At 44.5% G+C, this 26,811-nt stretch overlaps 1 protein-coding gene across 2 annotated transcripts in view; it reads left to right on the forward strand.

The window, feature by feature from the left end:
• Nucleotides 1-26,811, forward strand: part of spast (spastin) — a 76,336-nt gene that overhangs the window by 17,158 nt on the left and 32,367 nt on the right. Inside the window, exons 4-8 of one of the 2 annotated variants that reach the window (XM_072498476.1) lie at nt 1,374-1,469; nt 6,771-6,958; nt 12,187-12,326; nt 14,935-15,028; nt 24,484-24,558. In XM_072498476.1, the coding sequence (XP_072354577.1) occupies nt 1,374-1,469; nt 6,771-6,958; nt 12,187-12,326; nt 14,935-15,028; nt 24,484-24,558 (593 nt within the window). The remainder of the gene's footprint in view (nt 1-1,373; nt 1,470-6,770; nt 6,959-12,186; nt 12,327-14,934; nt 15,029-24,483; nt 24,559-26,811) is intronic. The other variant, XM_072498477.1, reaches the window with a different exon arrangement.

Consider the following 26,811-nt stretch of genomic DNA (forward strand, 5'->3'; position numbering starts at 1 on the left):
GAAATTTGCATTAAAGTATTTTAAAAATAAAAATAAAATAAAGCTCTTTAATTTCCCATCCCTGTTTAATGTGGCACGAGGAAACATACATTTAGGTCAGTACATCAAAACTGCACTCCAGTTGAGTAATAACTCTTGATATATAGGCCCCTGTGCAGTGCTTTGAAGAATAGCAATTTCCTCAGGCTGCTTCATTTATCCATTATCTGCAATTAAACTTGGCGATCCAGTGCCAGATCATAACTACACTCCATGAAGATGAAAGGTGGTTAAAAAGTGACAATAAGCCCAAGCATTGAAGCATGCAACAAAGCTAAACCTGCAGCTTGGTGTTGCTTTTACATTTAAAAAAATCCAATCGTAAGCGGTTTTGTCAAAATTGATTGTAGTGAGTATACAGAACTGCGAGGGTGTTGAATGATCGCTGTGTTTGCAGTTCAGCAGAAAAGCAGCATCCAATTTTGTTTCCAGACATTAGTTTTGATTTGGATTTCTGAAGTAACTTCCTCAAAAATGAAAAGAAAAAAAATACTTTCAGCCATTTCCTGAACTGCTGGACAAACGCAGAACTTTTCATTCCATGTTTGTCCACGCTGCTTTAAAGGCAAAGTGGTGAGCAGCTATTTCTCCACGTGCATTAAGTTTTGACCCCTGTAAGTGCTTCGATTTCCTACTCTATCCAAGAGACCATTCCTGGGATGTGGGTGACGCTTGCGAGGGCAGTATTTATTATCCTTGAGAACAGGGCAGTGGGCCATCTTGAGCAGCTGCAGTCCAAGTGCTGAAGGTACCATCCTATTGGGGAAGGGAGTTCAGGTTTAGGACCTCATGACAATTAAATCCCAACCAATGACCAATGTGTTTAGAATTGTAGAAGATGGAGCTGGGAATGAGCTCAAGTCAACCCAGGGATGGATGGGACCAGTTTACCTCAAAGTAAGTAAAGGTATTTTTACACAAACCTTGAGAGGCAATGGTGATAAACTTTCAGCATTTAATTAGCCCTGGAACTGGTATTGAAAACCATTTTCTTCAGTGAGATTTAGTGAGCCTATGTGGAATTGACTGTCAGGATATATAATAAGGGTTTGGAAATGAAAATCTACTGTGCCATCCTCTGATTTTCTTACCTTGACTTGTTCCAAAGATCTTCAACACCTTTTCCCGAAATCTGGATGAATGGTGTTCTTCAAAAGGAAATGCCGGTTCATTGACCAGAATGGTGTGAAAGCGCACACCCAAATTTGCTCTTTAATTTGGCACATTATCCATGCAGTTCAAAATTCTATAGCACAATCTATTCAACTTGTTTGCTCTGTCTGTACTTATTTTCTTTTTTGTTGTTGTTTGTGCCCACTTATTGTGTTGTATAGAGCAGATGCTAGCATGTGCGAGCTTTTCCAAGCCCGAGAGGGAGGTGTGTAGAGACAACTCAGGCCCGCCGTGCCCTAGTGCACGGATCCAGTCAGGTGGGTTTCCTCTGCTCAACAAAACCATGACTTTATTAGATGGCAACCGTTTGGTTTAATAAAGAATATGTACACATATATTTTCCTAGAAATTTCAGCTGCCTTGTGAACAGATTGTAAACCAAGTGCTCCATGGTTAAGGGATGACGCCCTTGGGTCAACTTGCCAATGTCGTGCTCAAAAGGAGTGACGTCACACCCAAAGTGAATGAATGATGGTGGTGCAGTGTTGGCGCTAATTTTCTCCCAGCCGCAATTCCTTTGCCTGTGGTGCCGTGCCGGGCAAATTGGATTGACAAAATAACCCTCATAGTTCAAGTATTGTGAGGATGAGTGGTTGTGAGAAAACCAGATGGCTGTTGCTGCTTTGGTCTTGAAGGTCCTGTGGTGGCTAGTGTGAACCGCCTGTTTGTGGAGATTCAATATGGACTTTCAAAAAGAGTTTTATTCAATAAATGAGGAGAAATTGTCTCCAGTGACAAAGGGTCAGTAACCAGAGGACCCAGATTTAAGGTGAAAAGAATCACTTTTGCACAGCATGTCACGATCTGGAATGCACTGCCTGAAAGGGTGATGGAAGCAGATTCAATGGTAAATTTCAAAAAGGGATGACAATATTGTGGTTGTGTTATTGGTTAGTAACCCAGAGAGACCTGAACAAACGATCTTGAGACATTCATTCAAATCCCATCATAGTAGCTGTGGAATTTAAATTCCATTAATAAATCTGGAATAAAAAGCTGGTATCCTTAATTGTGACCACATAACGACTGGATTGTCATTAAAAGCCCATGTGGCTCACTAATGTCCTTAAGGGAAAGGAATTTCCTGCCTTTTTACTGGTCTGACCTTGTGGTCGACTCTTAATTGACCTCTGAAAAGGCCTAACAAGCTACTCAGTTAAGGACAATTAGGGATTTGCAATAAATGCTGGCCTTTGCACTGACACCCTGCAACCCGTAATTGGATATGTGCTTAAAGAAGAGAAAATTGTAGGGTTACAGGAAAAGTGCAGGGTGGTCGACTAATTGGATAATTCTTTCAAATTGTTCGCACAAGCACAATAGTCGGGAAAGCCTCCTTCTGAGCTGTAAGTTTTAATAGTGCTATATTTCAGTGTCTATGGGTTTCAGTTATGTAGGACCATTTGGCATTCCATTTATTCTTTAATTTTAGGCATAGCATGTGTGTATACATTTTGGGCATGTCTATACGGATTAAATGTTTGGCATTAATTACTGTGACAAGCTCCACAGACTGACGCGAAAACTGCATGAGTAGCTAAGTCTCTCTTTGTTTTTAAAGCCACACTTTTGAGCTAAACTTTTTTTCAATAAATCATCCTGCACTGTTTTCAAGCGGTAAACATCTTGTGGATTCTACAATTTAGAGAAACCCCTTTACCTCTCACTGAGGTAGTGTGATTTGCAAAGTAATTACAAATACAGGGCTCCAGGGAGATGATACATGGCTAGATTATACTGTTGGAACAAAATTGTTGCAGGTAAATTGGCAGGAAAGGTCATTAAAGTGGAAATGGGTTCAAAAGACTGTTGGGCAACTGTCAGGAAAGAGAAAGGATTGAAGAATGTGCTGAAACAGCCAGTGTTACTGAACTCATCCAGCAGTGTAAGAAAGGGTACATAACTGGATGATGTCCATTGGCAGAATTGAAAGAGGGGAGGCAAGACTTGTTGAAGGTGTTCACTGTCCATCCAGCCAATTCCGTGTTATAAACAAAATGGTTATCATGGATACCAGAGTTGAATAATGGGAGTTTTAATGTCAACCTCCTCCAGCCGTGCAACTCTATCCCCTCTGCTGTTTGCTGACTCCTCCAGCCGTGCAGCTCTATCCCCTCTGCTGTTTGCTGACTCCGCTCTGACGTGCAGGTTCCTTCATATCAGCATCAGCGAATCACCTGAACCTCTGTCTCATTTTCTTTCATTAAATCTCTCCTTCGTCACCACCTTCCCCCTGTAACACCTTCAGAGGCCCAAATCTTTGGCCATGGTTTAGTCCCAACTCTTAACTCAGGAAGAGAATATGCATCATTTCCCTTTCTCCTCTGAAGCACCCAGGGAAGAAGTCAAAAGCGAGAGTGGCTGCTGCTTTCACTCAGTTGTCATTGGGATAAGCGTTTCTTCACCCGAGGATCATGATTGAGGTTCCAACGATAGAGGTTGAACACTGAGCAGTGGAGGCTGTAGCTTTCGCAGGTTAAAGGACTCCCCTGATTTCAGTGTACCTTTTAAACTAGTTTCATCAATTGGAAATGGTGTGAAAATACGTGGGTGATTTAATCATTCTGTATGGTTGTATTCTATCATACCGTTTCCTTTTGTATGCAATGTCAATTTCAATTAACACAAAAACTTTGCATTTATCTAGCACCTTTTCTGAATTAAGGCTTTTCAAATCAATTTACAACCATTGAAGAAGTTTTGTAGTCCCATATACTTTGCTAACTACTCAATATTTCCTGCCACCTTCAAAAATCTATGCGCATGAACCTTCAGGTGACAATGTCCCTACACACTCTTTAAAGCTACATTTTCTGTCCCTATTTCTCCTGCCAAAATGCATAATAGCTGCACACTTCTCTATATTAAATTCAGGGGCTGTTTAGCACAGGGCTAAATCGCTGGCTTTGAAAGCAGACCAAGGCAGGCCAGCAGCACGGTTCGATTCCCGTAACAGCCTCCCCGAACAGGCGCCGGAATGTGGTGACTAGGGGCTTTTCACAGTAACTTCATTTGAAGCCTACTTGTGACAATAAGCGATTTTCATTTCAATTCCACCTGCCACTTGTCTGCCTACTCTGCTAGCTATGTCATATTTTAAATGACAATGTCCTTCCTAATCAGTACTGTGGTCCCACCTCCCTTTGTTTTAGTCCTCAGTAAACTTTTATGCCCAATCTTTGAAGAATAGCTTGTTAGCACCAGCTTTAGCTCCCAGTGTTCGGGAGCTGCAGATCTTCTCTGTGGTGTACACCCCCACTTCATTTGCCGTGAAGATAATGCCGATCTTGGGACTGTCCCAGGTCTGATTCTTCTGTTTGATTTATGAGTGCGGGGAAAAGGCAAGCAGAATGTTAGTGCACCAGCTCAGAAAAAGGGAGGCTGCCAGGGAGATAGGGAGAGTAAAGAGTCGAGACGGGAATACTGTCCTGGACCCAGCGGGGGTGAACGAGGTGTTTAAGGACTTTTACAGTAAACTACTCTTCTGGTGTTTCAAAGTAGAAGTCCCGTTCCTCATGTGTGACCCACAGACGGGCTGGTTACATCATCCCAAACTTCATCCCCTTCTTAAAGAGGGCTGTTTTTGCCCGATTAAACCCAGCTCACCTCTTGTCCAAATCCACGCTCCGGTCCTGATGTGTAGCTCACAATTCTCCCACTTGCTGCTCCGTTCTTTCTTAGCCCACCGCAGAACGTGTTCCTTGTCCAGGAATCGGTGTAAACATACCACCAACGCCCTCGGCGGCTCGTTCGCTCGGGGATTCTTCGCGAGGGCTCAGTGCGTTCTATCCACTTCCAGGGTCAGAGGGAACGCCTCAGCCCCCATCAACGTCTTCAGCATGTTTGTCACATAGGCCCTCGCATCCGATCCCTCACTGCCTTCAGGGAGGCCGACAATTCTCAGATTCTGCCTGTTGGACCTGTTCTCCAAGTCCTCCAGCTTCTCCTGCATTCTTTTCTGGCAGTCATTCATCATCTCCACATTGGTCCCCAGCACGGTTATGTATTCCTCGTGCTCGGGCACATTTTTCTCCACCTCCTGGATCGCTTGTCCGTGGGTCTCTTGATTCTGCACCACCTGATCAATCGAAGCCTTAATCGGATCCAGCGTGTCCTCCTTCAGCTTGGCGAAGCAATCTTCAAAAAACTTCACCAGCTGCTCCGTCGACCACTGTGCCGTCTCCCTGCAGCCCTTGCCCTCCGCCATGCTTTCCCGCGTTGCCACTCTGCTCGCGTCTTCCTTGAAGGACTTTGTCCTCTCACACGGCCACTTCTGGTCCAATTCTCCATACACTGGATGGGGATTTCTCCTCACTGTCTCACTCTTCACCTATTTATCCAATAAAAACCAGGGGGAAAAGGTCCAAAAGTCCGTCACACGCAGGATCTATCAAATGTGCGACCTACTCCTCCATCGCCGCCATCAGAAGTCCCTAAAATGGAAATATTTCCCTTATTTTCTCCACTGTCATGTTAATCAGGGCTCCGGCTAAGTTCCTGCAGAGCTCTCCAGATGCTCACTGAACACAGGCATGAGCCCTAATATAAGAGGGTGCAGATCAGCCATGATTATGGGTGGCAGTGTTTAGCACTGCTGCCTCACAGGGACCCGGGTTGAAATCCGGCCTCGGGTAGCTGTCTGTGTGGAGTTTGCACTTTCTCCCCGTGTCTGCGTGGGTTTACTCCGGGTGCTCCGGTTTCCTCCCTCAGGCAAAAGCTGTGCGGTTTAGGTGGATTAGCCATACTAAATTGCCCCTTAGTGCCCAAAAGATTAGGTGGGGTTACTGGGTGACGAGGATAGGGTGGGCTTAAGTAGGGTCCTCTTGCCAAGGGCTGGTGCAGACTTGATGGGTTGAATGGCCTCCTGCATTCTTTAATTCTATCTAATTGATTTTTGAAACAGACTCAAGGGCTGAATGGCCTATTCCTGTTTCTGTGACCTTGCGCAGCAGAATAATTGAGCAGCAGTTAGTCAAATGGTTGGGTGTAATGTGGTTTCTCATTACTACCATTCAGATGGTAGATGTACTGTAGATTCAATGTAGGGATCCAAATATTGTTAAGAACTGTGGAGTACTCATTTACCAAACATTGCCATTTAAATTTGACTACTTTTGGAAAGCTTTATTTGACCGGAGGGTAGAGTTGCTTCGCTACTCGTTTGGTTGGTGGTGCTCCTCAGGTTAGTGTGTGCAGTTAGATTTTTAAATACATATTAATTTTTTTTTAAAAATTGGTGTATTTGACTGCCTAGGCTACTTTAAAAGAGTCGAGTGCAAATCTGCCGTTTGTAGGAATGAATGCTGCATTTTCATCTCCTAAGAAGCAAGAAAATCCAACATCGCCACCTGCTGCCATAAAATTGTACTGCAACATTTTCCAGTATTTTAGAAACACCCCTGAAAAATGATTCGCATTATCGAATCGAAAAATTAGTATCACTTCATCGTACTGTAACATTCCCAACAGTTTTGTGCAACTAAAAATGACTATTTAGTATGTCATTGGTTGTGATGGTCTCTTGCTCTGATTCCAATTCTGTCTTTATTTGACTCTAGGAAGTGGAGCTGTCCCAAAGAAAAAGGATCCTTTGACCCACACAAGCAATTCCCTCCCTCGTTCCAAGTACACAGCAAAAATCACTTCCCCAGGACAGCGGGGTCATCAGAGAGCTCAGAGCCACAGTGGAATCTCCAATAGTGCTGGGACTTCACGAACACCTCAGCCCAGTACCTCAACTGCCAAGGTAACAAAATAAAGCATTGTTCTTGCCTGGTTTTTGTCCTGGTCATACTCATCCATAATCTCCATGCTGTTTACTGACCAGCCAGCCTGATTCATTAATGAGATCTTGGAGGATGGCAGAGTTCCCAGCACTAGAATTATTTTCTGCTTGGCTCTGGGGAGCTTTGTAATTCGGCATCTGTCAGGTTACCTTGGCTGCATTAGTACTCTACAGATGAGCCTCATAGTTTAGTTATGAAAAGAAGCAGAGTGGATTATATAGCTATACTTCAGAAAGTGCCAGGTTAGACCAAACATACAGCCTTGTGAGTTGCAGACGGTGTAACAGTAAATTTGAACTAAAACCATTTGCTCACCGTACGAGGACTTCTGACAAAAGAGGTGGAATCAGTAGACATAATTGAGTGAAGTGGACAAAAGCAGAAGACTGGCTAGTGGGTGGGTATATGGCATGTCTGGAAGGAGACACGCTATAAACTGGGAGCGTTTATGGTAGCGGATAGCAGGAGCACACTTCGAAGTAGACAGTACGAGGTGGAGTCTGCCCAGATGCTCAGCTGGTTAAACTCAGTGGATACATCCCCTGAGGTCCTCGAGCCTTGGCTGTTGCCAATTTGAGCGCATTTCTCAGCAACTTGATTTGGCTATATTTACACTGAGTGAGCAAGTCAAACCTGGATGGTCAATTCACTGTAGTGTTAATGTTTTATAAACCATCAAGCCTTTATAAGTTGACTTTCAATTTTTCATTCACTCAATCAGTAGCACTTCAAAATTTTGACTTGACATTTTGATGTTCCTGCCATCGACGACATTGATTTCTCTTCAGTTTGACGATTCTGTTGTCTTCAAATTAGTAGCCTGCCTTGATATTTGACTGCTATTGGGTGTTAAAGGAATTAGACCATTCAGTTGAACTGTGTATTGAACTAGATGATTGCTTCAGTTTAATTATGTGAGCTCAAGGAGACTTGGAGCACAGGAAGAGTTATTCAGGCCGTCCTACATGTGTTGGCTCTTTGCGAGAACCTTCCCATAGTGTCACTCCTCTGTTCTTTACTTATACCCCTGCACATCTTTCCTTGCTAAAGCATATATGCAGCTGGTCAAGCTTTGTGCCAATTTCAGTCTTGTCCTTGCTGACCTGAATTCCATTTGTATTTTTGATTTGCTCCATTTTAAACCAAACCGAATAGATGCAGCTCACTCTGTAAATTAGGCTTCGGATGCCCTCCTGAATTGCGAAAGAAAACTCAGGCACCTTGTGATCTGTCCTCTAGGACCTGTGATTGAGACACAGGCTGGAATCTTAGTGCTGCTTTCTGGGGAATTTCCAGCAGTCATATGTTGTGACCCACAGAAGCGCTTATCGATGAGCAGAAAATGCTTCCGTTGCTAGCAAGGAATAACTTGCACTTTAAAGGAATGGAGTTAACTCTCACTCGTTGTCTTTCTATATTATTTTTATGTTCCAGTGCTTTTTCCAGCTGCTCGGCAAGAATTCTGGAGAAAGGTTTACTTTTTGGAGAATTCTTTACTTTTAAATGATAGATTTTGCATCGGTCACAGTTTGGAATACAAGAGAGAAACAAAAGCTTGCAATTCCAAAGTGTCATTCACTACCTCAGGATATCCAAGTGCCTTACTTTTGAATTGCAGTCACTGTTTTCATAGAATCATAGAATTTACAGTGCAGAAGGAGGCCATTCGGCCCCTGGAAAGAGCACCCCACTCAAGCCCACGTCTCCACCCTATCCCCATAACCCAAGCTAACCTTTTGGACACTTGAGGGCAATTTGGCATAGCCAATCCACCTAACCTGCACATCTTTGGACTGTGGGAGGAAACCGGAGCACCCGGAGGAACCCACGCAGACAAGGGGAGAACGTGCTGACTCCGCACAGTGACCCAAGCTGGGAATCGAACCTGGGATCCTGGTGCTGTGAAGCAACAGTGCTCACCACTGTGCTACCGTGCCGTCCTTCTCTTTCTAGCCCTCCTATTAGAAAGGGTCTCTTTATTTTTTTGAGGGGACGTGGGTATTGCTGGCTAGGCCAGCCTTTTGTTACCAATCCCTAATTGCCCTTGAGGAGGTGGTGACGAACCATCTTTCTGAATTGCTGGAGTCCATGTGGTGTAGCTACACCCACGGTGATGTTAGGGAGGGAGTTCCAGGATTTTTACCCAGTGACTGTGAAGGAATAGCGAACATAGTTCCAAGTCGAGTTAATGTTTGGCTTGGAGGGGAACTTGCAAATAGCAGTGTTCCCATGAATCTTCTGCCTTTGTCCTTTTAGATGGTATGGGTTGTAGGTTTGGGAGGTGCTTTCGAAAAAGCCTTGGTTAATTGTTGCGGTGCATCTTGTAGATGGTATACACAGCTGCCACTGCATCGGTGGTGGAGGGACAGAATCTTTAAGGTGATGGATGGAGTGTCAATCAAGTGGACTGCTTTGCCTCAGTGGTGTCGAGCTTCGAGTGTTGTTGGAGCTACACACATGCTAGCACAATTCTAGCTTGTGCCTTGTAGATGGTGGGCAGGCTTTGGGAAGTAAGTTAGTGAGTTGCTTGCTGCAGAATTCCCAGCCTCTGACTTGCTTTTATAGCCACAATTTATATGACTGGTTCATTTTCTGTTCACTGGTAACTCCCCAGATGTTGACTGTGGGGATTCAGCGATGGTAGTGCCATTGAATGCCAAAGATTCTCTCCATAATTCTCTCCATAATATTTTCCATTTAACAGTGCAAGCTTCAAGATTTTACTTCGAAATATTGACGTCTTCCAATGATAATATGTGACTGTCCAGTTTCCTTTCCTTCCCTGGCCCTGGCATATCTGCTGCAGGCTCCTTGCTCTGGCGCCTGTGCTCCCAGAATTTAATTCACCCCTCCTTTCCTAGAAGTCACAGCTAAATAAAGGAAAAGGGATTCCTTATGCCCTCCTGCATGGCTAACAGTTGCTGTGCTGATTATTTTCTTACACTTGCCCCTTTTTCTTTTAAATTGCTACTGCAAACCCTTGGACCCTGGCTCGACTTGCAGAAAGACTTCCTTTTCACGCTTTACTGTGCCACAAAACAGCAATGTTTCTCTCTCAATCTGCTATTTCTTTAATGAATTTAGAATACCCAGTTACTATTTTTTTCCAATTAAGGGACAATTTAGCGTGGCCAAACCACCTAATCTGCACATCTTTGGGTTGTGGGTGTGAAACCCACGCAAACACTGGGCAGATGTGCAAACCCCACACGGACAGCGACCCAGAGCCGGGATTGAACCTGGGACCTCGGTGCCGTGAAGCAGCGGTGCTAACCACTGTGCCGCTCCTCCCAATCTGCTATTTTGAAATGAGTGACATCATGTATGCAAACAAAACAGCCAGTTTGAATACAGGATGAGATTTGTTTTATATTAGAGAAACAGGTTAGCACTCTGCTCTTCCAATAGTGCCAATAGAATGGAAGAAGGGATCTATATAATGGAAGATCTCATTAGTCTTAAAAAAAGAAATCACTAAAATGTGCTGGAGCACCGTCTCAGCGGCAAGGAGACATGTCGACTGCAATTAATTCTTTTTTTTAAATGTTTTATTAAAGTTTTCATTTTATACAAAATAAACAAATCTGTGTAGACCAAATCTAAATCTGCAAAAGCCCAACATTGCAAATCGCTACCCCCCCCCCTTTTGTTATTTTGAAATATTTTCTATTGACGTTTTTACATGTTGTACACTATACAGGGTAACTGTGCTGTTACACTGTACATATGAATTTCCTTTGTGACCTACACAGTGCTTCTTTCGAGAGTTCCCATCCTATTTCTGTCCCTAGATCCTCCTCCCATTTTTCGTCCAGTGGGGAGTGCGTCATTTCTAAAGGTCGTCCGTTCAAGTCTCCCCCCAGACGGTCTGCATCCAGTAACTGTTATAGCATTGTGCATTTCGGGGCTATTGGTCGTTTCCTTGCAGAGAGTTTTTGACCTGTAGATGTCGTAGTTCGTTCCCCTTTGGTAGGTCCAATCCCTCCATCAGCTCCTCTAAGGTGGCCAGTCTGTCATCCGTGTAAAAAGCCTTTAACCGTCAGTGTACCCTAGGACTGTCTCCACCCCTTGAAGGTGGTGCAAACCTATGGTTGCTACAGATGGGGGCCATGATGGACATATCGGTCAGCCCAAAATCTTGCCACTTCTGGTTCCAAGTTCTGAGGGCCGCTACCACCACTGGGCTTGTGGAGTGTTTTGCTGGCAGGGATGGGAGTGCTGCCGTGGCGAGGGCCTGGAGAGGACTCCTCCATCTGCACCCATTCCGTGTTTGGGTCCTTTACCCATCCCCTCACACTTTCCGCTGTGGCTGCTCAATGGTAGTATTATTAGCTTGGGAGGGCCAGGGCCTTTCTCAGGACGATCACCAGCAGTTTGATGGCCAGGGCGAACAGGAGCGGGAATAGTGGGCATCCCTGCCTTGTGCATCTGTGTAGCTGGAAGTTTTCCGAGCTGGTGGCATTGGTCCGTACGCTCGCCTTGAGGCGTTGTATAGGAGTTTCACCCATGAGGGGAACCCTGTCCCTAGTCCAAACGGCTCTAATACCTCCATGAGGTATTTCCACTCTACTCTGTCGAAGGCCTTTTCTGCATCCAGGGAGACGATCACCTCTTGTGTTCTCCCTCCGGATGGGTCATTAACACGTTCAGCAGATGCCTGATGTCCAAGGGCCGGTGCAGACTCGATGGGCTGAATAGCCTCCTTCTGCACTGTAAATTCTATTAACCTTTTTGAGGAACCTAGTTGAATGTCTTTTGGAAACCCAAATACTCCTGGTTCCCGTTTATAGAAACGTAGAAACATTTTTTAAAAAATAGGAGCAGGAGGAGGCCATTCAACTCTTTGAGCATGCCCTGCCATTCTTTATGATCATGGCTGATCACCTAACTCAGTTACCCAATTCCAGTGATCCTTCTGGCCCCAAGAGCTCTATCCAGCTCCTTCTTGAAAACATACAATGTTTTGGCCTCAATTGCTTTCTGCAGTCGAGAATTCCACAGGCTGACCACTCTCTGGGTGAAGAAATTTCTCCTCATCTCTGTCCTAAATGGTCCACCCCGTCTCTTCAAGGGGTTGGGGGCCTGGCCACGGAGGGATTTGCAATTGGAAGCCTTCAGCTTTGAGAGTTTCACAAATGTTTTGCTTTGAAGATTTATTTGATGTGCTGAAAGATTTCCCTTTTCACAGGCCATGGGTACAAAAAACACTACCAGACCAAACAAACCTACCACTCCTGTTGCAACTCCCCGGAAGAAGAAGGATTTGAAAAATTTTCGAAACGTCGATAGTAAGCTGGCAAACCTCATCCTGAATGAAGTGGTGGACAGGTAACTGTGCCATATGGCATCAATTTGAGCTTCATTGTACGTGAGGGCAGAAAATAAAAAGTCCATTTGCATTCTAAACTTTGAGAAGAATCCAGCTCCTTCTCTTACTCCTACAACCAATGAAAGGTAAAGCTTTGGCCATATCTGGTATTTTATACCGTGCATCACTCAAGTGACTTGGTCACATCATCCAGACTGGCACCTTAGTGCATTGCTGAGGGAGTGCAGCACTGGCAGAGATGTCGTCTTTCGGATAAGTTAAACTGAGGCCCTATTTAACCTCTGAAGTACAAAGAACAAAGAAATGTACAGCACAGGAACAGGCCCTTCGGCCCTCCAAGCCCGTGCCGACCATGCTGCCCGACTAAACTACAATCTTCTACACTTCCTGGGTCCGTATCCTTCTATTCCCATCCTATTCATATACTTGTCAAGATGCCCCTTAAATGTCCCTATCGTCCCTGCTTCCACTACCTCCTCCGGTAGCGAGTTCCAGGCACCCACTACCCTCTGCGTAAAAAACTTGCCTCGTACATCTACTCTAAACCTTGCCCCTCTCACCTTAAACCTATGCCCCCTAGTAATTGACCCCTCTACCCTGGGGAAAAGCCTCTGACTATCCACTCTGTCTATGCCCCTCATAATTTTGTATACCTCTATCAGGTCTCCCCTCAACCTCCTTCGTTCCAGTGAGAACAAACCGAGTTTATTCAACCGCTCCTCATAGCTAATGCTCTCCATACCAGGCAACATTCTGGTAAATCTCTTCTGCACCCTCTCTAAAGCCTCCACATCCTTCTAGTAGTGTGGCGACCAGAATTGAACACTGTACTCCAAGTGTGGCCTAACTAAGGTTCTATACAGCTGCAACATGACTTGCCAATTCTTATACTCAATGCTCCGGCCAATGAAGGCAAGCATGCCGTATGCCTTCTTGACTACCTTCTCCACCTGTGTTGCCCCTTTCAATGACCTGTGGACCTGTACTCCTAGATCTCTTTGACTTTCAATACTCTTGAGGGTTCTAAGTGGTTATGAAGATGCTACGGTACTATTCGAAGAAGAGCAGTGGCTTTTCTCTGGTGTTGACGATACCGGGTATTTATAGCATGAACTCCCAGGATGGAGCTGTTGCAGGCAAGGCCGATGTTTATTGCCCTTTCACGGATTAGTGGGAATTGATTCACACTCAGGGTTACTAGTTCAGTCACGGTCTTTCAAAAGCATTTCTCCCCAAAATAAAAGCAAATTACTCTGGATGCTGGAATCTGAAACAAAAGCAAAAATTCAGGACAATCTCAGCGGGTCTGACAGCAACTGTAGAGAGAGAGAACAGAGCTAACATTTCAAGTCTGGATGACTTTGTCCAAATCTCCTCAAAATAATCCGTTCACTGTTTGCACCAGTTTAACTTGAGTGATTTCAAAAATACCTATTGAAAATATTTTTACAAGTTCTACAAAATGGTCCCCAAGCTGCTTTCCAGTATAACTGGGCTACAATTCAACTACAAACCTGCGTTAATGGGATTTTCCCCTCAAACTGGTACCTGCAGTTGCTCTGTGAACTTTGCGGATGAATTTACCTGTACTAAATCCCTACTCTTCTATCATTTTTAAAAAAATAAATAAATTTAGAGTACCCAATTCATTTTTTCCAATTAAGGGGCAATTTAGTGAACGTGTTAATGACCAATCCACCTGGGCGAAACCCACGCAGACACGGGGAGAATGTGCAACCTCTACACATACATTGACCCAGAGCCGGGATCGAACCTGGGACCTCGGCGCCGAGAGGCAGCAGTGCTAACCACTGCACCATCGTGCTACCCTCCTACCCTTCTATCAAGAAAGCATTCTCTTCCTGTTTTGACCCAAGTGTCTGTCCACTTGTGCTGTATTAGAGAGGTCATAAAATTTGTGCTGTATTAGAGAGATCATAAAATTTGTGCTGTATTAGAGAGGCCATAAAATTTGTGCTGTATTAGCGGGGTCATAAAATTTGTGATCAGGAGATGAAACCCTATTTATTGTTTATCTCTTCTCTCTCTCTTTTGCACCCCCCCCACCCCCCCCCAAACCCCACAAAACCTTCCCTAGTCTGGGGAATGGAAACCTGCAGGACCCCATTGTTAGTTGATTTTAGAATTAGTCATTGATCATGGGATTTTGCTTGTTTGTCTCGCTGTGTATTGGCCCCTTCGACTACTGGGAACCCTGCAGGCTTTAGCCCTCATTTTACTGATAGCCTGTTCATATCAATGATCACCACTGTGAGCTTAGCAAGTGACCAGCAGAGTACATGCACTATATCATTAAGCAATGTGGCAAATAGAGGAAAAATTTAGAAGATTTATTTTACTATGAAATCTTGCAACATTTGCTTTGTGCGCTTGGTTTACATCAATTAAATCATCTGTTTCCTAATAGTGTGTGATATTCTAGTGGGTACAATGGGACTAAGGGGGTGAAGGGAGAGGTTTGGGCCTGTATTTCAGAGGCATAGGTACAGTCTGACTGCACCAAACAATAATTGCAAAAATGTGTCGGCAAGGCCTCATCTGAGACTAGCTGAATTGATGGAAAATATAATTTTTATTTTTAAACAGTGCGCCATCAGTCCGTTTCGAAGATATTGCTGGGCAGGAGCTGGCAAAACAGGCTTTGCAGGAGATAGTCATTCTTCCATCTCTCAGGCCTGAGGTAAGTCTAGTTCATGTACCTGAGAATTTCTTAAATTTGCTCTTTGGCTACATGACCCTCCACTTTTTCCATTACTGATGACTGCTCCTTGTTACGTTGCTAGCAGATCTAAACACCTTCCCATAGCTTCCAAGTTAACTCTGCTGACTTGCTTTATGCCACAAGGCTCCGAGAACCACTGTCTGCAAGCTGGGGCTAATCTCATTTTCTCCTCAAAATCCAAACTTCGATATAGCCCCACCATGACGCAGCTATTTGATAAACACCAATTTCTTAAAGGTACATCCACATGACAGTATGCACTGCTGTCACTGTGAGTCAGTGGTGGAGGGTGTGAATCTTGAAGGATGGGGTGCCAATCAAGCAGTGGACGATGAAGGTTCTCTGCTTGAAATCAATATCTTACTATCACCTCTTGTCTCTCACTGCAGTGGGAGGCGGCACTCAGCAAAGCTACAACTGACTGTCTGTTCCCAAACTGTTTCTTGGCTAACGCACACAAATAAAATAAAAAGATCTTTCTAATCAAAGCTCCTGAATTATCTCTATGGTAGCGTGCCATGCTTTAGGCCGATTCAACCAGAAATGGAAACAATTAATTTTCATTTCAACATAACTCTTTGATTCTGCAATCCATATGAATAATTTATTTCGCTAATCGAGTTTTACGACCCTCTTTTTTCCATAAGTGGTAACATTTAGCCTCTTTTATGGAGATGATGATAGACAGTCTGGCTGTACAAAGTGGTCCAGAAACGGATTGTTTAAGTGCTTATACTTTCTAAATCAATCCTGAAGGGAAATGTAGGTTAGCGGTTAACTGTAATTAACTCCAAGCTTGAATTGCATTTACTTCAGGATTGTTCAATTGTTCTGGTACTTCTACTAGATAATGTGCAAAATTGTCCAACTATCTCCTACGCACAAAAAAAAGGACAAATTACACAGCAATAACATGCTTGCTGATGTTTATTTTGAGTTACACCAGAGTCATTTAGCTCCTGACCTCATTGCAACTTTGGTCCAAACATGAGCAAAAGAGCCAAACTCAAGTGGTGAGATAAGTGTGACTGCCCTTGGTATCAAGGCAGCATTTGAACAAATGTGGCATCAATGAGCCCTGGCAAAACTGGAGGCACGGGGAATCAGAAGGGGGGGGGGGGGGGGGAAACTCTTCCTTGGTTGGAGTCATGCCAGGCACAAAGGAAGACAGTTGAGGTTTTTGGAAATCAATCATCTCCGTTCAAGGACATCACTACAGGAGTTCCTCTGCAAAACCATCTTCAGCTGCTTCATCAATGACTTTCCTTCCATCATAAAGTCAGAAGTCGGGCTGTTCACTGATGATTTTGTTCAGCACCATTTGCAACTCCTTGGATACTGAAGCAGTCCGTGTCCATATGTAGCGAGATAGTGAGACCTGGACAAGATTCAGGCGTGGGCTGTTGCAAAGTTGCACTCACGTCACGCAAGTTAATATCAGGTAGGCAATGATCTTCGGAATGGCAGAACAGATTCAAGGGGCCGAATGACCTACTTCTGCTCCTAATTCTTTCGTTCGTATGTACAAGTACAGGTGATGACCATCTCCAACAGGAGAGAATTCAACTATCTCCCCATCACATTCAATGGCATTACATTGCTGAATCCCCCACTATCAACATCCTGGGGGTTGCCATTGACCAGAAGCTGAATTGGACCAGCCATTTAAATACTGTGGGTACAAAAACAGGTCAGAAGTTGGGAATTCTCTGGCGAGTAGCTCATTTTCTGACTCCCCAAAGCCTGTCTACCATCTACAAGTCAGGAGTGTGATGGAATACTCTCCCCTTGCCAGGATGAGTGCAGCTCCATTCAAGAAGCTTGATATCATACAGGACAAAGCTCGCTTGATTGGCACCCCATCCACCACCTTCAAGAATCACACCCTCCACCACTGACTCACAGTGACAGCAGTGCATACTGTGATGTGGATGTACATTTAAGAAATGGGTGTTTATCAAATAGCTGCAGTGATGTCTGTGTGGGTGGAGCTGGGCTGTCTTTCTGTCTTTTACTTTCGTTTTGAGCTGAAAAGCTGCTTTGTGGCTCTGTTTTTGGTTTCATTTTCAGTGTTGGAGAGCTGCATTCAAAGCAAGAAGATGTTCTGATCTCTCTCTCTACAAGCTAAAGAATGTCTTCAGCTCACTTGATGATTTCAAAGTAATACCTGTTTCTATAGAGACTTTAAACCTGCTGTCTTTGTTAAAAAGGGTTTAACTTATGGATGTTGCTAGGATAGGTATTAAGCGTTATTAGGGTATTAAGAGTATTGTATCTGTGGGGTTACATGTGTTGGTAGTTGATGAGGTGTTTACTGTGTGTTTATAAAATGTTAACTGGGTTCATAGAATAAACATTGTTTTGTTTTTAAAATACTTAAGGCCTCTGTTGCATAACACCTGGAGAGTGGGCCCTTGTGCTCCCCAGAACCAAAATCTATTAGAAGTCGTGGGTCAGGTGAACTCCATGATATACTTTGGGGTTCTCTAAATCCTGGCCCATAACAATACTTTCTACAAAAAGCACTGCAGCAACTCACCAAGGCTCCTTCGGCAGCATCTTCCAAGCTTTCAACCTCGACTAACTCGAAGGACAAAGATAGTAGATACATGTGAATACAACCTGCCAATTCCTCTCCAGTCGCATCCCATCCTGACTTGGAAGTATATCGCCATTCCTTCACTGTCACTAATTCAAAATCCTGGAACTCTCTTCCTAACAGTGCTATAACGGTACCTCCACCACATGGAATGTAACGGTTCACAAAGGTGGTTCACCGCCACCAACTCCATGGCAATTAGGAAACGGCAATAAATGCTGGCCTAGCCAGCGTCCCCACATCCTGTGATGTCCCCATTTATCTCCCGTTAATACTCGTAGAACCAGATTTTCATGACAACCGTTATAGACAGGGTGGCACAGTAGTTAGCACTGCTGTGTCACAGCACCAGGGGACCCAGATTCAATTCCAGCCTTGCGTGACTGTGTGGAGTTTGCACTTTCTCCCCCTGTCTGCTTGGGTTTCCCCCCACAGTCCAAGTTCGATGGATTGGTCCAACGGTGTGTAGGTTAGATGGGGTTACGTGGCTGGGGCGGGAGAATGGGCCTAAGTATGGTGCTCTTTCCGAGGGTTGGTGCAGACTCAGGCCGAATGGCACGGTCTCTTTGGAAGGGGGGGGGGGGATGGTCAAAATCATTGATTTAAGGGAATGTGAGTACTGTTCTCTTTTACATGGAAGGCATTCAGATTTTTTTGAAAAATGCTGTTTTACAGATAATTACAGTGAATTTACAGTCCAGAAACAGGTCATCCCCTGTTTATGCTCCACATGTGCCTCTTCCCACCCCTATTTATTGATCCCTAAACGCATATCTTTCTATTCCTTTCGTTCTCATGTATTTATTGAACTTCCCCTTAACTGCAACTTGTGCTCTTTGCAGTTGGGAGTCCCTATTGGATGAAGTTTCTCTTTGTGTTCGGCTGCTGTGTGTGTTCTCATTCATGGGCCCAATCCTTGTATGTTCTGGGACAATTTCAATGACTATATGTGGGAAAGGGCTCACCTCGAGAGCCAGTCTAAACTTTGAGAAATCAAGCTAGTTTTTATTTTTAAAAGTTTATTTTCGGGAATGTGGACGTCAGTGGTTAGAAATGCTTTTTTAGTGCCCATCCCTAGCTGCCCTAGGGGGTAGTGAGCTGCTGCCTTGAACCCCTGCTGTCCTTGAGGTGTAGTTACAGCCACTGTGCTGTTAGGGAGGGAATCCCAGGATTTTGACCCAGCGACAGTGAAGGAATGGCGGTATATTTCCAAGTCAGGATGGTGAGTGGCTTGGAGGGGAACGTCCAGGTAGTGGTGTTTTCCGGTATCTGCTACTCTTATCCTTCCAGTTGGCAATGGTCGTGGGTTTGGATTGTGCTGCCTGAAGAACCTTAATGAATTTCTGCAGTGCACCTTGTAGAGGATACATATGGCCACTTTTCATCGGTGGTGGAGGGAGTGACTGTTTGTAGAAGGGGATATCAGTCAAGAGGGTTGCTTCGTCCTGGATGGTGTCAAGCTTCTTGAGTAATGCTGGAGGTGCACTCACCCAGGCAAGTGGGGAGTATTCTATTAACACTCCTGACTTTGGGGAGTCAGGAGGTGAGGTGCTCACTGCAGAATTCCTAATCTTTGATCTGCTCTGGTAGCCACAGTATTAAATGGCTTATCAAGTTTAGTTTCTGGTCAATGGTAAGCCCCAGGATGTTAGTGGGGGTTTCAGCAATGGTAATGCCATTGAAGGTCATGAGGTAATAGTTAGATCCTCTCGTGTTGGAGATGTTATTGCCTGGCACTTTTTTGCCTGGACCTAATTCTGGGGAGTGAAGCCAGACAGGTGGTTGATATGTTGGGTGGCGGTGGAGCATTTTAGTGATAACGACCACAACATGGTTCAATTTAAATTTGTTATGGACAAAGAAATAGACAAGTTGAAAAAAAGGTTATGGATTGGGGAGAGTAGATTTTAACAAAATAAAGCAGGATCTGGCCAAGGTAGACTGGAGAGAGTTACTTGTGGGGACAAGCTACAGATGAACAGTGGAGGTGTTCAAAGAAATGGGGAGGGTACAGGCCCAATATGTTCCCTCTCGGGTAATACGAAGATGTAACAAACCCAAAGAACCATGAAATGAAATGAAAAAATGAAAATCGCTTGTCACAAGTTGGCTTCATATGAAGTTACTGTGAAAAGCTCCTAGTTGCCACATTCCGGCGCCTGTTCAGGGAGGCTGCTATGGGAATTGAACCCGTGCTGCTGGCCTGCCTTGGTCTGCTTTAAAAGCCAGCTATTTAGCCCTGTACTAAACCAGCCCAGAGACATTCTGGATACGATGAGAAGGAAAAGAGAGGCTTTTAACAAGTATAAGGGGAGTAAATCTGCAGAGACATTAGTGGAGTACAGAAAATGCAGGATGGAGCTTAAGAAATCAATTGGGAGAGCAAAGAGGGGATATGAGAAAGCTCTGGCTGGTAAAAGTAGGGAACATCCCAAGATATTCGATAAATATATCAATGGGAAGAGGATAACCAGGAAAGGGTAGGGCCCATTAAGGACCAAAGGGAAATCTGTGGGTGGAGCCAGAGGACATTGGTAGAGTGTTATATGAATATTTCACTTCTGTCTTCATCCAAGAGAATGAAGAGGTAGTTCTGGAACTCTGGGAGAGAGATTGTGAGGTTCTTGAGTAAATTGTCATAGTGACAAGGTATTGGCGGGTGAAAAATGGACAAATCCCCAGGTCTGGATGAATTGTGTCCCAGGATGCTGTGGGAGGCCAGGGCTCTGACCCAAATTTTTAATTCCTCTCTGGCCAAGGGGCAGGTTCGAGAGGAATGGAGAACAGCTAATGTAGTCCCACTATTTAAGAAAGATTGTAGAGATAAGCCAAGGAACTACAAACCAGTGAATTTCACATCAGTGGTTGGGAAACTACTGGAGAAGATTGTGAAGGAGAGAATCGATCTCCACTTGGAGGGGCAAGGTTTGATCAGGGATAGTCAGCACGGCTTTGTCAGAGGGAGGTCATGTCGAATTGCAAATTTGATTGCAGTTTTTGAGCATGTAACCAATTGTATAGATGAGTGTCGCGCAGTTGATGTAGTTTACATGGGTTTCACCAAAGCCTTTGACAAGGTCCCACATGGGAAGCTTATTAAGAAGGCAAAGGCACATTGGGTACAGGGTGATTTAGTACGGTGGATTCATAATTGGCTTAGCAGTAGGAGACACAGGGTGATGGTAGAAGGCTGCTTTAATGTCTGGAAGCCAGTGACCAGCGACATACCACAGGGATCCGTGCTGGGTCCCCTATTGTTTGTCATTTATATAAATTACATATATGTCTATGTGGGGGGTAAGATCAGTAAGTTTGCGGATGATACAATGTTTGGCCGGGTGGTTAACAGTGAGGTTGAGTGTCTTGGGTTGCAGGAAGATATAGACGGCATGGGCTGATTAAGTGGCTGATAGAATTTAATTCTGAAAAGTGTGAGGTGATACACTTTGGAAGAAATAATTTTACAAGGTCTGATACTGGGAAATTCCGAAGAACAAAGAGCCTTTGGCGTGTTTGTCCATAGATCTCTGAAGACAGAAGGGCAGGTTAATAGGGTGTTGATAAAGTCATATGGGACACTCGCTTTTGTCAATCTGGGCATAGATTACAAAAGTAGGGAGGTCATGATGGAACTGTATAGAACTTTGGTGAGGCCACAGTTGGAGTACTGTGTGCAATTCTGGTCGTCACTTTATAGAAAGAATGTAATTGCACTGGAGAGGGTGCGGGCAAGATTCACCAGAATGTTGCCTGGGGTGGAACATTTAAGCTATAAAGAGAGGTTTGATAGGCTTGGGTTGTTTTCTCTGGAGCAGAGAAGACTGAGGGGTGACCTGATTGCGGTGTCCAAGATAATGAGGGACATGGAAAGGATGAATAGGGAGCAGCTGTTCCCCTTTGTTGAAGGGTCAGTTACGAGGGGGACACAAGTTCAAAGTCAGCGATGGGAGGTTTAGTGGGAATTTGAGGAAAATTATTTTTACCCAGAGTGCTAACGGTCTGGAATACACTGAATGGGAGGGTGGTAGAGGTGCCTTACATCCTTTAAAAAGTTTCTGGATGAGCACTTGGCACGTCATAACATTCAAGGCAATGGGCCAAGTGCTGGCAATTGGGATTTGGTGGGCAGGTCAAGGCCTTTTGTGCATCGGTGCAGACTCGATGAGCCGAAGGGCCTCTTCTGCACTGGAGTATTCTGTGAGTGGTGTGAATGTTACTTGTCAGCTCAAGGCTGGATATTGTCCAGGATTTGCTGCATGGACTGCTACAGTATCTGAGGAGTCGCGACTGCAGTCTTCTGCGAACATCCCCACTTCTGACCTTTTGATGGGTTGGAGGTCATTGATGAAGCAGCTGAAGAAGGTTGGATCTAGGATACTACCCTGAGAAACTCTTACAGAAATGTCCTGGAGCTGAAATGTTTGACCTCCAACCACCACAAACAATTTCCTTTTGTGCCAGCTATGACTCCAACCAGCGGAGGATTTGTCCACTGATTCCCATTGACTCCAAGTTTGCCAGGTCTCCTTGATGCCATACTTGGTCAAATATGGCCTTGATAACGAGGTGTGAAGGACAGTTATTCTCACCACCTCTGGCATTCGTCTCATTTTCCCATGTTTGAACCAAAACTGTAATGAGGTCAGGAGCTGAGTGACCCTGGCCGAACCCAAACCGAGTGTTCCCTGAGCAGGTTATCGTTGAGAAAATGCCACTTTATAAACACTATTGACGACTCCTTCCATCACTTTACTAATGAGACTAGATTGATGGGGTGGTCATTGGCCAGGTTGGACTTGTCCTGTTTCTTGTGCACAGGACATGCCTGGGCAATTTTCCACATTGCCGGGTAGATGGCAGTATCAGTATTGTAGCTGGAACAGCTTGGCTAGGGGTGTGGTAAATTCTGTAGCACGAGTCTTCAGTACTGTTGTCGGAATATTTTCAGAGCATATAGCCTCTACTGTATCCCATGCCTTCAGCTGTTCTTGCTATCACGTGGAGTGAATCGAATTGACTGAAGACAGGCATCTGTGATGCTGGGGGACCTCTGGAGCCGACGAGATTGATCATCAACTCGGCATTTCTGGCTGATGACTTCTCCAAATGCTTCAGCTTTGTCTTTTGCACAGATGTTCTGGACTCCTCCATTGTTGAGGATTGAGATATTTGTGGAGCTGCCTTCTCCAGTAAGTTGTTTAATTGCCCATGGCTGGATGTGGCATGACTGCAGAGCTTAGATCTGATCTGTTGGTTGTGGGATTGCTTAGTTCTGCCACGTGCTGCTTGGCACACTAGTCCTGTGTTGTAGGTTCACCAGGTTGACACTACATTAAAAAAAAAGTATGCCTGGTGTTGCTCCTGACATGCCCTCCTGCACTCTTCTTTGAACCAGGGTTGATTACTGGTTTGATGGTAGTCTAAGAGTGCGAGATATCCCGGGCTGTGAGGTTACAGATTGTGATTGAGGACAATTCTGCTGCTGCTGATGGTCCACAGTGCCTCATGAATGCCCAGTCTTGAGTTGCTAAATCTGTACAAAGTCTATCCCATTTAGCACGGTGGCAGTGCCACACAACATGATGGGAGAGTATGCTCAATGTGGAGATGGAACTTTGTCTCCACAAGGACTGTACGGTGTCATTTCCATCAACACTGCCATGGACAGATGCATCTGTGGCAAGCAAGTTGGTGAGGATGAGGTATAGTTTGTATTTCCCTCGTGTTGGTTCCCCTAACACCTGCCGCAGTCCCAGTCTAGCAGCTATGTCCTTTAGGACCCGGCCGGCTCATTCTGTTGTGGTACTACCGAACTACACTTGATCGACAAGCCCCCCCCCCCCCCCCCCCCCCCCCCCCACCTAGAGTACATTCTGCACCCATGACACCCTCAGTGCTTCCTCTGAATTGTGATCAACATGGAGGGTACTCAATCATTAGCTGAGGGGCAGGGGGGAGAATGGTATGTGGTAATCAGCAAGATGTTTCCTTGTACATGTTTGACCTGGTGCCATGAGACTTTATGGGGCCAGATGTATACTGCTGGGTCTTTCCTGCCAGTGGGACACGCCCAGGAATGGTGAAGTCTGCGATATTATCTGTAAGGTTTGATTCCGTGAGTCCAACTAAGTCAGCCTAGTCTGTGCGATAGCTCTCCCAATTTTGGCACAAGCCCCTAGATATTGGTATGGATGACTTTACAGGGTTAGCAGGGCTGCTTTTGCTCATGTAGTTTCTGATGCCTTGGTTGATGTGGGGTGGTCTGTCCAGTTTCATTCCTTTTCACTCCTTTGTAGTGGGTGAATACAACTGAGTGGCTCTCTAGGCCATTTGAAGGGGCATTTAAGACGCTGCTGTAGGTCTAGAGTCACATGTAGGCCAGACCAGGTAAAATGGCAGGTTTCCTTCTCTGAAGGACATTAGTGAACCAGTTGGACGTTTCTAACAATAGTTCCATATATTTTGTGTTTAAATTCCACCATCTGCCGGTTCAAACCCAGGTCCCCAAAGCATTACCCTGGGTTTCTGAATTACTGGTTAAGCGACAAATCCACTGTACCGCCACCACCCCATGGCAGGAATGAAGTGGATTTCACAGTAAGCATACATCTTACTCTGCATGAATCGTGTTTTCTTAAAGCAAAATGGTGACTGCAGTTATTGGCAGCAGAGTCCCAAGGATGTCACTTTTGTGTTATGTGAGCGTGTTCTTCTATTAGTGAACTTCTATCGTTTTGGAGATTACGATGTAAGAAATGGTTCTGTTTGCAGTCAGTTTTCTGATTGTTTTTGCTCCTCTGCCTTTCTATTAAAGTTGTTCACTGGACTGAGAGCTCCTGCTCGGGGATTGCTGCTATTTGGCCCACCAGGGAATGGGAAGACTATGCTGGTATGTATGTTTTATCTCTACCTTAATATATATCCACAGCATTGACATGTCTTTATTGAAAAAAAAATGAAATGAAATGAAAAATGGCTTATTGTCGCAAGTAGGCTTCAAATGAAGTTACTGTGAAAAGCCCCTAGTTGCCACATTCTGGCGCCTGTTCGGGGAGGCTGGTACGGGAATTGAACCGTGCTGCTGGCCTGCCTTGGTCTGCATTCAAAGCCAGCGATTTAACCCTGTGCTAAACAGCCCCTATTGTACTATCTGTTGCACTATCCTTTTCCAGATTTAGTTTAACTTGTCCAAATGTGTTAAGTTAGCCATGGCTCAGTGGGCCGCACTTGCCTCTCTTGAATCACAAGGTTGTGGTTTCAAGCACCTACAAAAAATGGGTGTATAATTCAGGCTGGCATACTAATTCAGGCTAGCATACTAATACAGCACTGAGGGATCGAATGAAGAGGTGGCGCCCTGTTTAAGATAAGACGTTAAACCAGGGTCCCCTTGGGTGGATGTAAAGTGGCACTAATTCAAAGAAGCGCATGATTTTATTTTCTCACCCTACTTCCCAACCAATATTTATCCCTTAACCAACACTTAAAGACAAATTATCTGGTCATTATTGCATTGTTTTATGTGTGACCATGCGGTGCACAAATTGGCGGATGCATTTCCTACATTACAGCAGTGACTGCATTTCAAAAAGTATGTGAAAGCTGTTACATAACTGGGTTTTTCCCATGCAGCAAAGGGTGTTAAATCTAACAAGTTGTTGAAATGAATTGTTCTAATAAATGACCTCCAGTTTAATCCAGTCTTTGTCTAAGGATTAATGACTAGTTTCCCTCTCCTCCTTGCTTTCACCAGCTTGAGCAGGTGTCAGAATCACCATGGTTTCTTTTCTTTTTGTAAACCTTGCGTTTTAGAGTGCAATTTGTGTTTGATCTTTGTAACTTGTACCTACAGCTGCTGGTCACTGCTGATCATGCAGACAACAGACCAATTTGGTGACTTGTACTTAGCAGTTTTGAGCAGATCCCAATAAGCCTGCATTTAGAAAAGCCGTCAGAAAATACAGTCTGACTGTCCCTTGCCATGGTTTATAGCCACTGTATTCCTTTCAAACAAGAGCTATGGAAATCAAAGCACAAAGTGGCTTCACTCTTTACTGATATAGCTGCAACTGCAGGTTATGAACTCCCTTGGTGAATGTGTTACAAATATGGTTATCAGATTGGTATGTTTTGTTACTCTCTTTAATTTAGGGTAAATTGGAGGAATGAAGCGGTATGTGAACTGTTCTGAATTCTGCCCAACAACAAGCTTAGGTGGCTTGGTGGTTAAAGGGGGGCCCCACGTTATCTTTCTGGGAAGATGGTATGAGGTATTCCCACCTGCAAATAATGACCAGTTCTACAGTGGATAGACTATTAGGCACCAAGTCTCACAAGGAGGTATTAGGATTGTCAGCTTTTATTAATGGTTATAGTTTAAACTATCTATTTCGAGATGGAATGAAGTCGAGGGTGTAAAGGATAGCTAATTAGCATTTCTACCGGGATACAATGCCCACATGATTCATGCGGCTGTGGAGAGAGGATTTGAAATGCGAAGAGTCCAAACCAAGCCTTATAATATGAGCTTACAGGTTTCTGAAGACATCCCGCCTGCAAGACTCTGAGAGAAAGAGATCCGAGAGATGAGATGGCCATGCAGAATGCAGATGGGAGCTCGCGCTTGGTTTGAAGTACCAACTTCATGTGGATTTTATTATGGGCCAGTGTTTAGAGAACCCCAAGGTGTATCATGGAGTTCACCTGACCCATAACTTTTAATCGATTGTGGTATGGGGAGCACTACGGCCCACTCTACAGGTGTGATACAGCAGAAATGGAAAAGTATTTTTTAAAGCAAAACAATGTTTATTCTATGAACTCAAGTTAACTTTTTAAAAACACACAGTGAACATCTTAGCAATCATTAATTCAAATACAACCCCCCAAAGCATACAACACTAAGTAATGCTTACGCTGTCCTTTTAACATCCAGAAGACTTACAAAAGAAACCCTTTTTAACAGAAGCACATCAGGTTAAAGTCACTACTGAAAACATTTCTAATTCTGAATTCACTAAATGATCAAGAGATAGTCTGTTCATGGCAGAAAGATCAACAGTACACCTGCTCTGTCTGGCTTCAGCACTAACACTGAAAACGAAACTAAAACACACCCTGCAGCCTGCTCAAAAACGAAAGT

This window comes from Scyliorhinus torazame, chromosome 4, assembly GCF_047496885.1.
Source record: "Scyliorhinus torazame isolate Kashiwa2021f chromosome 4, sScyTor2.1, whole genome shotgun sequence".
NCBI classification, from domain to species: domain Eukaryota; kingdom Metazoa; phylum Chordata; class Chondrichthyes; order Carcharhiniformes; family Scyliorhinidae; genus Scyliorhinus; species Scyliorhinus torazame.